This window comes from Rattus rattus, chromosome 2, assembly GCF_011064425.1.
Source record: "Rattus rattus isolate New Zealand chromosome 2, Rrattus_CSIRO_v1, whole genome shotgun sequence".
NCBI classification, from domain to species: Eukaryota; Metazoa; Chordata; class Mammalia; order Rodentia; family Muridae; genus Rattus; species Rattus rattus.
In genome coordinates this window covers 172,074,436-172,086,683 of record NC_046155.1, presented here as the reverse complement: position 1 = coordinate 172,086,683, position 12,248 = coordinate 172,074,436, and the positions used below count along the sequence as shown (strand labels likewise).

The following is a 12,248-nucleotide window of genomic DNA, read 5'->3' as shown; positions in this document are numbered from 1 at the left end:
CACAAGTGTGCACCCCATGTCTGATATCTGTTTTTATATTGATATTAGAGTCACTTCCTTACTTGGCTTTTGTTGTTGTTGCTTAAGCCTGATATGGTGATCTAAGTAAAGCCTAGTGACAGAGACTGAGGCAGGAGGATTACTGAAAGTGGAGGCCACGTGGGACACATAAATTAAGAACATATCTCTGTGATCTGAAAGATTTTTTATTTTTAGAAAATGTTTTATTTTTTATTTAAAAATATATTTATTTGGGACTGGAGAGATGGCTCAGAGGTTAAGAATACTGGCTGTTCTTTCAGAGGACCTGAGTTCAACTCCCAGCCACCACATGGTGGCTCACAACCATCTGTAATGGGATCTGATGCTCTCTTCTGGTGTGTCTGAAGACAGCAGCAGTGTACAAAAATACATAAAATAATAAATCTTTTTAAAAAAAGAGAAAGATTTGCTTTAAAAATATTTATGTGCATTGGTGTTTTGATGTATATCAGTGTGAGAGTGTTGGATTCCCTATAAGTGGAGTTACAGATGGTTGTGAGCTGTTATGCGGGTGCTGGAAACTGAACCCAGGTCCTCGGAGAGAGCAGCCAGTGCTTTTAACCAAGGAGCCGACTCTTCAGCCCCAAGAAAAGATTTTACTTTAAAAACGTTTTCATCGTGTGTGAATTTATATGTGTATAATCTGTGTGTAGGGGTGCACGCGTGGAGATTGAATAATAACTTTATAGAGTTGGTTTTATGTGGGTGCTGGGATTAAATTCAGGCCATAAGGCTGGCACGGCAAATGTTTTTACCCTCTGAGTTATCTTGTGGGCCCCCTTTTTATGTGCATGAATGTATTCTCTGTGCACGCACGCGAATCACGTATGTAAGTGCACACAGAGATCAGAAGAGGGTGTTGGATCCCCTGGAACTGGAAATACAGAGGGTTGTGAGCCATCATATGGGTTCTGGGAGTCAAATCCAGGTCAAGGGGTTGCAAGGGCAACCCACGCTCCTAACCATTGAGCCACCTCTCTGGTTCCATCGCCTTAATTTTAAACGGACGTTCATAATTGCAATGGCCTTCAAAGGATTTGGGACACCCACACCTCTTGGGCTTGCGGGTCAAGGATGGCAGGTTGGGACCCCCATTGCCTTTCGGGAAGGATAATGACGTGGGTCTTGGCTCTAGCTAAGAGAAGCCCTGGCCCCAGTGAGGCTCTGAGGGACGGCCACACCTCTGTGGGGGAGGAGAGGGAGGCTGCCCTGAAGGGAGTGGACAGCCCCGCTGCCAGTCTTCCCAGGCTTAGAGTGTAAGATGAGAAGGAGAAGGTGGGCCTCACCCAGGAGGGGAGGGCGCCCAGAAACTTCCTGCCGCTCTCAGCTCCACCGCAGACTGAGCGCAAGGTCAGTTTGGAGAGGGTGGCGGCCTGCCTGGGGGCGGGAGACCCTCCTCGGGGCTGGGCGAAGGCCTTTAAGCGCCTCGCCATATTGAACCGCCACGCTGAGCCATCTTTGTCTGCAGAGTCCTCCCACGAACTTTCAACTTCATCCCAGTGTCTGGGGCAAGGGAGCAGCGATCGGAGCTCGTGCGTTCCCAACTTGGAGCAGGGACACTGGCGATTCCAGTTTGGACTGAGCTTTGAGCCTCGGGACTAAGCGTGCCTCGGTTCATGTAAGCATCCTGGAAAACTCCTTGCTACAACTCCGAGGGGGTTGGGGATACTCAACTTGGACTTGTCGCCTGAAGAGAAAATTGCAGGGAGGCGACACTCTGCGTGAGCAGAGTTGCTGGGACCCTCCACTGCTCCCTCCCCAAGACTAGAAACCGAGAGAGCCTGGGCTTCTTGCCCCCAACTCGGGAGTCCACACTGGAGATCTTAAAGACTCTCGAGAAAAGCCACGTGGGGGGATGGTTCCCCTGGGGCTTCCTCCCGTCTCCCGATTGCCTGATCCTCTGGAGTGTCCCCGACGTCTGCAAAGATGTCGATCTGGATGTGTTAGTGGAGGCCTTAAGGCCTGTGGGCACCTTCAAGAAGATCGGGAAGGTGTTCCGCAAAGAGGAGGACTCCACGGTGGGGATGCTGCAGATTGGGGAGGATGTTGACTATCTGCTCATCCCTCGGGAGGTCCGGCTGGCTGGGGGCGTGTGGAGAGTCATCTCCAAGCCTGCCACTAAGGAGGCTGTGTTTCGGGAGCGGCTGATCCAGTTTCTGCAGGAGGAGGGCCGCACCCTGGAAGATGTGGCTCGTATCATCGAAAAGAGTACTCCACATCCACCCCAGCCCCCCAAAAGAGCCAAGGTGCCCAGAGTGAGGAGAGTCCCGCAGATGGTCACTCCTCCACTTCGGCTGGTTGTAGGCACTTACGACAGCAGCAATGGCAGCGATAGCGAGTTGAGTGACTTCGATACATCCAAAGTCAAAGGCAAAAGGGGCTCCGGGAAGACCAGGAAGGTGCGCAAAATGCCGGTCAGTTACTTGGGCAGCAAATTCCTGGGCAGCGATGAGAGCGAGGATGATCAGGAGCTGGTAGAGGCCTTCCTCCGCCGTGGGGAGAAGAAGCCCTGCGCGCCTCCTCCACGGCGCCGAGTCAATCTTCCAGTGCCCATGTTTGAGAATAACCTGGGGCCCCAGCCATCCAAGGGGGACAGATGGCGGGAGTATGTCAGCCAGGTGTCCTGGGGGAAGCTGAAACAGAGGGTGAAGGGCTGGGCGCCCAGATCAGGCTCCGAGGTGGGCCAGGCCCAGCAGGCCTCCGTAGCTGAGAGGGCTGGAGAAATGAGACACAGCCACACCAGCCCAGACGATGATAGCTCCAGAAACACAGGAGACCTGAGCGACCAGACACTGATTACCAGACGCTGGAAGCCCAAGATCAAGTGGGTCTCCTTGAGACGATGCAGGAAGGAGCAGGTGCCACCCTCGGCTCAGGGGACAGCTGAAGAGCCCCGAGAGGCTGCAGAAAACCAGGGAGCAGGGGCTGCAGCTGAACATGGGGTAGAGGCTGCAGCTAACCAGAGGCCAGAGGCTGCAGCTAGTCCAAGAGCAGAGGCTGCAGCTAATCCAAGAGCAGAGGCTGCAGCTAATCCAAGAGCAGAGGCTGCAGCTAATCCAAGAGCAGAGGCTGCAGCTAATCCAAGAGCAGAGGCTGCAGCTAATCCAAGAGCAGAGGTTGTAGCTAATACAAGAGCAGAGGCTGCAGCTAATCCAAGAGCAGAGGTTGTAGCTAATCCAAGAGCAGAGGCTGTAGCTAATCTAAGAGCAGAGGCTGCAGCTAATCCAAGAGCAGAGGCTACAGCTAGTCCAAGGGCAGAGGCTGCAGCTAGTCCAAGGGCAGAGGCTGCAGCTAGTCCAAGGGCAGAGGCTGAAGTTAACCAGAAGGCAGAGGCTGCAGCTAGTCCAAGGGCAGAGGCTGAAGTTAACCAGAAGACAGAGGCTGCAGCTAGTCCAAGGGCAGAGGCTGCAGCTAGTCTAAGGGTAGAGGCTGCAGCTAGTCTAAGGATAGAGGCTGCAGCTAGTCCAAGGGCAGAGGCTACAGTTAGTCCAAGGGCAGAGGCTGTAGCTACTCCAAGAGCAGAGGCTGTAGCTACTCCAAGAGCAGAGACTGCAGCTAGTGCAAGGGTAGAAGGTGCAGCTAATCTCAGGGCAGGAGTCCTACCTGACCAGAGGACAGAAGCCATAGGTAGTCAGAGGGCAGAGGGCCCAGTTAACCAAAGGACTGGTGCTACAGAAAATCAGAGGGTGGAGGTCCTAGCTGACCAGAGAGCAGGGGTCCTCCATGATCAGAGGGAGGAGGCTGGACCTCAAGCTATACTGGAAGCCTCGGCTGATTCGGGATCTAGAGCCCGGAAACAGGTAAAGACAGTGAGGTTCCAGACCCCAGGACGCTTCTCCTGGTTTCACATGCGCAGGAAAGCTTTCTGGCACACTCCCAGGTTGCCAACCCTGCCCAAGAGAGGCCCCAGGGCAGGGGCGGGAGAGGCTAGGAGCCTCAGGGTGCTAAGGGCTGACACCAGAGCAGACATGGAACACAGAGAGCAAGAAGAACAGCTGTGAGGGAAGCCCAGTGCCTGGGCACCCTGCCTGCACCCTGCCTGCGTGGTGTTAGCTGCTAGGATACTTCTCTCCTCTGCGGGCTGCCTCTTCCTCCACATTTGAAAATGGAGGCTGCAGGGGCAGGCAGCACTGCCCACACCTTTCCTCCCCTTTCCACACTCATTCTCTACTCTCTTCTGTCCCTCCCTGCCTCCTTCTCTCTCCTCTCTTTTTCTTTCCTTCTCTGTCTCTATATTTTTATTTGAGACAGAGTCTTGCTATGCAGCCCTGATGGCCGGGTGCTCCATATATAATTGGTCTTAAACTCACAGGAGTCCTCCAACTTAGCGCCCAGAGCATGAGGTTACAGGTGTGCGACACTACATCTGGCTCAGTGACCCTCTTTCTGTTTTGTTTTGTTTGAGACAGGGTCTCTCTCTATAGCCCTGGCTGGCCTGGATCTCACCATGTTGACCATGTCTAGAATTAATGTAGACCAGGCTGGCCTTGAACTCACAGATCTGGTTGCCTGCCTGTGCCAGGACTAAAGGCGTGTACCACCGTGCCCATCTTCCAGTGGCCCTCTTTTTTTTTTTTTTTCTTTTTTCTTTTCCAGTGGCCCTCTTTATCATCTTGTTTTTACTTGATGAGAGTGTGTATTCAGGGTGGTACGGCTATAGACACACTTAATTTTTTTATATGTTGATTTAAAAAAAATACTAAATATAGCATCTCAAAGCCCGTGGAGCCTGGTTGCCTGGGTGGTGTTTTAACTCCTTATGTATTTTAAGTGCTTACTAAGCCTGGCAAAGGGAAATGGGTAGAGGAGGGAGGAGGGGGGTTGGTCTGTTCTTTGTCACTAACTTGGATTGATGGCCTTTTTGCACTTAAAGAGAGAACTCAAGCTGATATGCAAATAAAAATGTGTACAAGGCGGTTTCTTGTTTCCGAGGTGGCAATAGAGAGTGTTGGGGTGATTTGGCTGACCCAACCACGATGACCCTGTGTTTTACCTTGTCACTTTGCCTGCCATGTTTAGGCTGCTAAGGGCTGGAGGATCTGAGGGCACAGGGCCTATGGGCTTCACATACCTTACTGATCTTGTTGAAAAGGCACAGAAAAAAAAAAAAAGAAAAAGAACAAGAGAAAAAAGAAAGAAAGAAAGAAAGAAAAGGCACAGAAAACCCACCATGTGGGTTCTGGGCATCAAACTCAGGTCATCAGGCTTGGCAGCAGTCACCTTTAACTGTTGAGCCAGCCCTCCGATCTGTTTGAGCAAGCCCACAGACATCTGGGATGTTCTTGCCACTGGATGCTTTAAAACACTGTTAGAACAGAAGCATGCTCATAGTGGGAAATAGTGTGCACAATTGCTTCTTATAACCAGATCCTGGGCTGCTGAGGGCCTCGGGAAGGAAGGTGGAAGTGTATCTGTGATGCTTGGCAGCGGCACAAGTAGCAGAGAAAGAGAATAAATGTACACACACAGCCTCTAAGTCAGCAGGAGCAGCGAGCATTAGTGGAAAAGAGCAGCCCAGTGCTCATGAAACTGAAGAAGTATGTCCCAGGAGCCCTAACACCACCCCCACTGCCATGGGAAGATATCTGGGGAGATAACACAGGCTCCCATGATAGGCAGAGGCTCTCCCGCTGAGCCACGCCCCCAGCCCCTCACTGGGGAATTCTAGGCACACGCTCTATTATGCACCCTTGTATACCCACTTTCTCCTTCCCTGCTCTGTTCCGCACAATTCTCTGGGTGGCCTTTCTATGGCGCCCTTTGCTATTGTTAATGGACGAGGCTTGTTTCCTTACAGCTCAGCTTGTCCAGAAGAAAGTCCCACTGATGTGTTGAATAAAACACAAAATATGGACCCCACCTGGGGGAGTGGAGTTGGTGGGGGCTGGAGTTGTCTGGGATGTCCAGGTAAGGGGGAGAGGTCAGGGGTGGTCCTTGCTGTTGTCCAAAGCCACCTGAAGGCAAAAGGAAAAGCATCAGTAGATGGTGCCACCTAGTGGCTGACCGTTGAGCCTCCCTCACGGGCCTGGAGCTCAGTGGGCTTTAGGGATAATATTGGAGTCTGTCCCAGGGAGGGGCTTTGCATCAGCAGCAGGATGGGTTAGACACAGGACTGTGCACTTCACAGATGTCACTTGCACTTTGTGACACGGGCTTGCGTGCACACACACATAGACCCTAGGACAGGCACAAATGACAGGTCCCTATACAAACACACTGGTGGCCCCCCAGAAATGTCCGTAAGTTTGTGGGCACACATATGCAGTATTCATTCACACTGGCACAGACCCGCCAGGCTCCTGCACCTGCCAGGAAACCCTTTGTCCCCTGCCACACACATTCCACCATACTTACAAATGTTAGCATTGGTACCCATGCTGCCGGACACGCTGTAGACATATGCAATGCTACTGAAACCCAGAAGACAGCCACAGACTGGAATAACACTACAAAACAAAACAAAAAACAAACAACGAAAAAAATCCGTCTTCCTGGGAGTTATTTTCACAGTCAGTGCTCTTAACCACTGAGTCTTCTCTCCAGCCCGGTTTTTGTTGTTTTAAAGACAGGGTCTCTCATGCAGCCCTGGCTTGCCAGGAGCTCCCTATGCTGCAGAGGAGGATAACCTTTAACTCTGCATCCTCTAGTCGTTGCCTGCCATGTGCTGAGATAGCAGGCTGTACCACCACGCCAGGGTTCTTTGGTGCTGGGGGATCAAGCTCAGGGCTTCGAGCATGCTAGGCAAGCACTCTGCCAACTGAGCCAGATCCTCAGACTCACAAGGTATTTCTGCTAGGCTGATTCCAGAATTCAGCCTGGCATGCAGAGAGGCCAGGCATAGCTTTGGTGCTGTTAGATGTTGAGCATACCCAGGGCACCCAGTCCAGTCAAGCTTAGTCACCTGAGTAATTTGGACCTGGCGGATTGGATCTCCACCTGGTGGCCACAGTGAGAACTGCAGCTTTGGCTGCTTGGTTGTTGCTGGCTTGGGAGTGAGGGCCCTCATTCTAGACAGTTCTAGAACATGGCCACCCTGCGAGACATCTCAGCGTCCTGCGACCAGCAGTCATGACCAAGTTGGGATGATTTCTGATAAATGACTTTGAAGCCCCAATCCCGAATTGTGAATTTGGGCGTAGCAGGTACCATTCAGATTCTCTTTGTGGCCAGGGTGGTTATGCCAGGAGCCCTGGAGTAGGACACTGTGGAGATCGAACTCCTGGCCTCTCCAAGTTTTGTCCTGTGGGAAATGGGGTGAAACTCCCTTCCCTCATACTATCCCCCCTCTTCCCTAAGGAACGAAATGAAAACAGGCAAGGGAGCAACCCAGAGCCCCACCCCTTCACTTTCTTTTCTTTTTTTTTTTTTGGTTCTTTTTTTTTTTTTTTTCCGGAGCTGGGGACCGAACCCAGGGCCTTGCGCTTCCTAGGTAAGCGCTCTACCACTGAGCTAAATCCCCAGCCCCACTTTCTTTTTACTTATTTAAAAAATCACATGTTAGCTAACATAGCGGTACCCAGCTACTCCAGGGACGGAGGCAGAAGAATCATTTGAGCTTAAGAGTTCGAGGCCAGCCTTACCTAGGTAATAAGGCGTGGATACATCCACCTCACATGGATAAACATGGAGACAAACAGATAAACAAATCAAACTCGGTCCCATGAAGCACATCTGTGATTCTGGTACCTGGGAGGCGGAGGTGAGGACTAGAGAGACGAAGTCTCAGGAGTTGAGTGTTGAGCTGCTCCTGCAGAGGACCGGAGTTCAGTTCCTAAGCGTCTCCATCTCGATGCTTACAACCACTTCTAACTCCAGCTCTAGGGCATTCGATGTGCTTTATTCATTGGCCACCCCAGGCCATGACACCTGTCCTGCACGCACGCACACGCGCGCGCGCGCACACACACACAAACACACGCACACACACCCACATGCACACACAAGCACATGCACACACATATGCACACATGCGTGCACACACACAGACACACGCGCACACGCACACACATGCACATGCACACACACACATGCACACAAATACGATTTTACAAAAAGAAACAAAAGAATGTGCGTGGTAAGGGGGAGTGAGAGGTGAAATCACACTTTGGAGCCCACAAGCTAAGTAGCATATTCTTTTTTTTTTTTTTTTTTTTTTTTTTTTTTTTTTTTTCGAGCTGGGACCCAACCCAGGGCCTTGCGCTTCCTAGGCAAGTGCTCTACCACTGAGCTAAATCCCCAACCCCTAAGTGGCATATTCTTATTCTCTCCTTGCTCTGTTGTAGCGGCAGCTCTGATGAGTGGATAACACTGAGTCAGCAGGGTGCAGGGACTCGGAGATCACTTCTGTCTATCTCAGACTAATTGAAACCACTGGCTCTCATGTGGGCCCAGCCAAGAGCATGATGGGGGGCACCTTTGACACTTTTGTCTGGTATGGTAACAAATGATGCAGGAGGATTAGGACTACAAGGAAGGCTATAGAGTGAGTTTTAGACCAGCTTGGTCTATAAGAGACACTGTCGAAATAATAAATGAATAAATAATACAAAAATGGCAGGCTATCCTGCACTAAGACATTAATATTGCTCATTTCTGAACATTATCCTAAGACTGATTACACAGCTAATTGCATTTTTCTGTGGTCCTGATCGCACTTGCTTTTTAAAAGATGAAGCTATTGGGGATGGAGAGATGGCTCAGCGGTTAAGAGCACCCGGCTACTCTTCCAGAGGTCCTGAGTTCAATTCCCAGCAACCACATGGTGGCTCATAACCATCTGTAAAGAGATCTGATGCTTTCTTCTGGTGTATCTGAAAGACAGCTACAGTGTATTCCTATATATAATAAATGAATAAATAAATCTTTAAAAAACAAAGATGAAGCTATTGACTTCAAAGTGGAACCCAGGGCATTATGCGTGTCAGGCAAGTGCTCTACCATGAAACCATGCCTTAGGGCCTCACTGGATGCTGGGGGATTCTAGGCAGGGGCTCTACCATTGAGCCACACCCCAACCCCTCACTGGATGCTGGGGGATTCTAGGCAGGGGCTCTACCACTGAGCCACACCCCAACCCCTCACTGGATGCTGGGGGATTCTAGGCAGGGCTCTACCACTGAGCCACACCCCCAGCCCCTCACTGGGGGACTCCATCTCAGAGGTATAGTTCCAAGCTCTTCATTATCTGAATCAGTCTGGCTGCCATTCAGTGTCACAAGAATGAGGTGAAAGAGCTGAGGCTCCCAGGCCCAGGCTGAGGAAGGAAGGTTGACAGCCGTGGAGAAACAGGAGTCAGGAGGTGGTGGTGATGGGTCTTTGGAGGAGCTTCCTGGACTACTCCTGCCATCTGGAGCCACCTCCATCCTCTTTTTGGGGTCTGTACACATCTGAAACTAGTCTCTTAGCCACCCTTCAAGACGGAGATGCTGTGGAGTCCTAGTGCTCTCCTACTCTTTGTTGCCCCTGACCAGCGAAGATTAACCAGCAGCTTTTTTTCCTCACCACATTACCCTTGACCATGACCACCATAGGGGGAAGGTGTGCAGAGACCACTTGGAGACCAGGCAGGAAGCATCCATGCTCACCATCGATCCTCTGACTGCTGTCTGGCTCTTATTCTCCATAACCACATTTCCCTAGCTCAAGTTTGGGAGCAAGAGGGGTCATCATCAGGTGAGTCAAGAAAGTGGGTTCCTATTTCAGGGCTGTGTGACTCTTGGCCAGTCATCCACCCTCTCTGAGCCAATTTCCCCATCTGGAAAAATGCTCACAATAAGAGCATCTAGGACTGGGGAAGTAGCCTGGTTGTTGCTATCTTGTAGGAAGCCCTGGGTTCAACTGCACCACCAAATCCACACTCAGTGGTGCATGCCTGAAACACTGGCAGCACTCTGGAGGTAGATGTAGTAGGATCAAAAGTTCAAAGTCATCCTCTGCTACATGGGAGGTTTCTGAGCAGCCTGGGTTACAGGATAACCCTGTCTGTCTGGGTAGAGCTTTAGACATTGTAGAACATCACTGGTGAGATAGAAACATCAGCTTCTGTGGGTTTTGTAACAGGTATAAACTGCCCTCCCCCCATCTCAAAGGTGGACAGGCCTGGGCACGCTATTTTGTCCTGAGTGCCAGCCATCGATGGGTTTTTAGCTGTGGTCCTGGAGCACCACCTAGTGGTGGATTCTAGTCTTGCCTGGCAGGGACTTAGGGATTCGGGTCTCCAGCACCTTCATTCCTCCCATAAGTCATTCTAGGCCCTTGTCACACACACAGAATTGTTTCTCTGCCTGAGTGATCCAGGGGATCCTGGCACATTGAACCACTGTACATGTCATGCTCTACAACTTGGCTTCAGTCTAGAAATTATTTACTCTGCCAGCAACAGTAGAGGGTGATAGTGAGCAGGACCTGGAGTCCCGGGCCTGAGTGACACCTCCCCAACTTTTGCTTTATAGGATCTCATGAAATCAGGCTGGCCTGAACTTGCTAGGTAGCTATAATTTCTGATTTTCCTGTTTCTGTCTCCTCAAGTGCCTGTGTTCCCCACACTCCACCCTAACCCCCAATCTTAACCTGCTTTCACCCAGTGTGGGGTGAAGTCCACCCGTATTCTGCCCCCAGGGTTGAATGTGGGAAAGGCGGAGGACGGGAGGGGGTCTGCAAGTGGAATTCCTATTGCGCTGTTTACAGGTCTGGTTTGGAGACTTATTTCCTGAGCACTCTTTGGCACTGGACCTCGTTGTCCTCTCAGGCCTTTCTGGTGAATTCTGGGTAAGTGCTTTCTGGTTGAGCCACATCCCTAGCTCCTCTTCAAACTGTCTGGGACTTCTTTGCTGGGCTTGTGATGATTTTCAGGAAAGATCGATTAAGGATTGAAGACCCTGGCAGCAGGTGGCCGATCCAGAGAGAAAACACCAAGCTTTTTCTGAGGAAAACATCGCTTACCTTCATTTTTTAAAAAAATGTGTGGAGGAGGACAATTGTGTGTGTGTAGGAGAGGGCACGGGGGAATGTTGGTCCCTTCCCACCACGGATCAAACACAGGCTATTACATTAATCTTGGTGCAGGCAAGCACCTTTACCCACTGAACTCACTGGCCCACAGTTGAGGCCCTGTTCTCCCGCAGGTACAGTGGCCCTACTGTGTGATGTGAGCCCTGTTCTGTGCCTTGAGAGAACACTGACACAGCGTGCACTGCTTGCTTCTATATCAGGAAAGATGTTAAAGTCAGTAATCATGGGAAACTCATGGTTTGAACAAACATATGGAGAAACTTCATAGCCCAACTAAAAAAAGCTGTGTTATTACTGGGGGTGGGGCACGTCTACCACAGCGTGTGTGAGGTCAGAGGGCAACTTTATAGTCAGCTCTCCAATTTTTGCAAGGGATCCAACTTGGACTTTGAAAGTAGAACTTTTTAGACATGTGACTTAGCTGGAGGATGCAGGGCACAAAGGGTGGCCTTGAACGTTACTAGCTGGCCCTGCTTGAGCTCTGCTCTCTGCTCTCTGGCCACGAAAGCTCCTGCAGTCTTGACCCAGCATGGTCATACTGCCTTTCCTGAATGACGGCGCACTCTTCGACTGACTAGCAACCATCCCTGGAGCTGCTTCTGTCAGACGCCCTGCACAGTGTGGAGAAAAGTACCTGCTATAGGGGCAGTCAGTCACACAGGTTGCTAGGGGTTTACAGCACACTAGGGACTATGGAATTTTCTGAGAAGTTCAGTGTAATCCACCCTCAAATTTGGAAATAAACACCAGCCACACCCGCTGGTCACACTCTCAGTTACAGGATTCTTAAATTCCTCAAGCACTACTGAACTGAGGGCTCCAGGCCTCTCAACTACATAGGAGCAACAGAGAACTCCCAGGCCAGAAAAACAGCAGCTTCTCAGGCAGAGTCGTTGCTTGTCCCCTGGCAGCCCAAATCCTTACTTGTCCCATCAGCACCCAGCACAGCAGAACAGCTGCTGGGCACGGCCCCTGCTGAGAACAGCTCTGCTAGCCCAGAGCCCTGAGCCCTGAGAATGCTGGCTTTGCATGGCTGCAGGGAGATGAGGGTTCAGAGGCTTCTGAAGGGGTCTGAGGTCACATTGCAGCCTGCACAGGTCTCATGAGTCGGATGATGCTTCTGTGGTCGCTCTTGTCCTGTGAGGCATCCAGAACCAAACTGCACCCACCCTGGAGGAGCCCGCACATGGTAGACA

At 51.1% G+C, this 12,248-nt stretch overlaps 1 protein-coding gene across 1 annotated transcript; it reads left to right on the top strand.

Annotated features, from left to right (window-relative positions):
• Positions 1 to 1,181: 1,181 nt before the first annotated feature.
• Positions 1,182 to 4,601, top strand: Ccdc8 (coiled-coil domain containing 8). Its single transcript, XM_032894347.1, has 2 exons — positions 1,182 to 1,392; positions 1,511 to 4,601. Exon 2 carries the CDS (start codon positions 2,067 to 2,069, stop codon positions 4,041 to 4,043), a length of 1,977 nt encoding a protein of 658 aa, XP_032750238.1. The 5' UTR covers positions 1,182 to 1,392; positions 1,511 to 2,066; the 3' UTR covers positions 4,044 to 4,601.
• Positions 4,602 to 12,248: the final 7,647 nt, after the last annotated feature.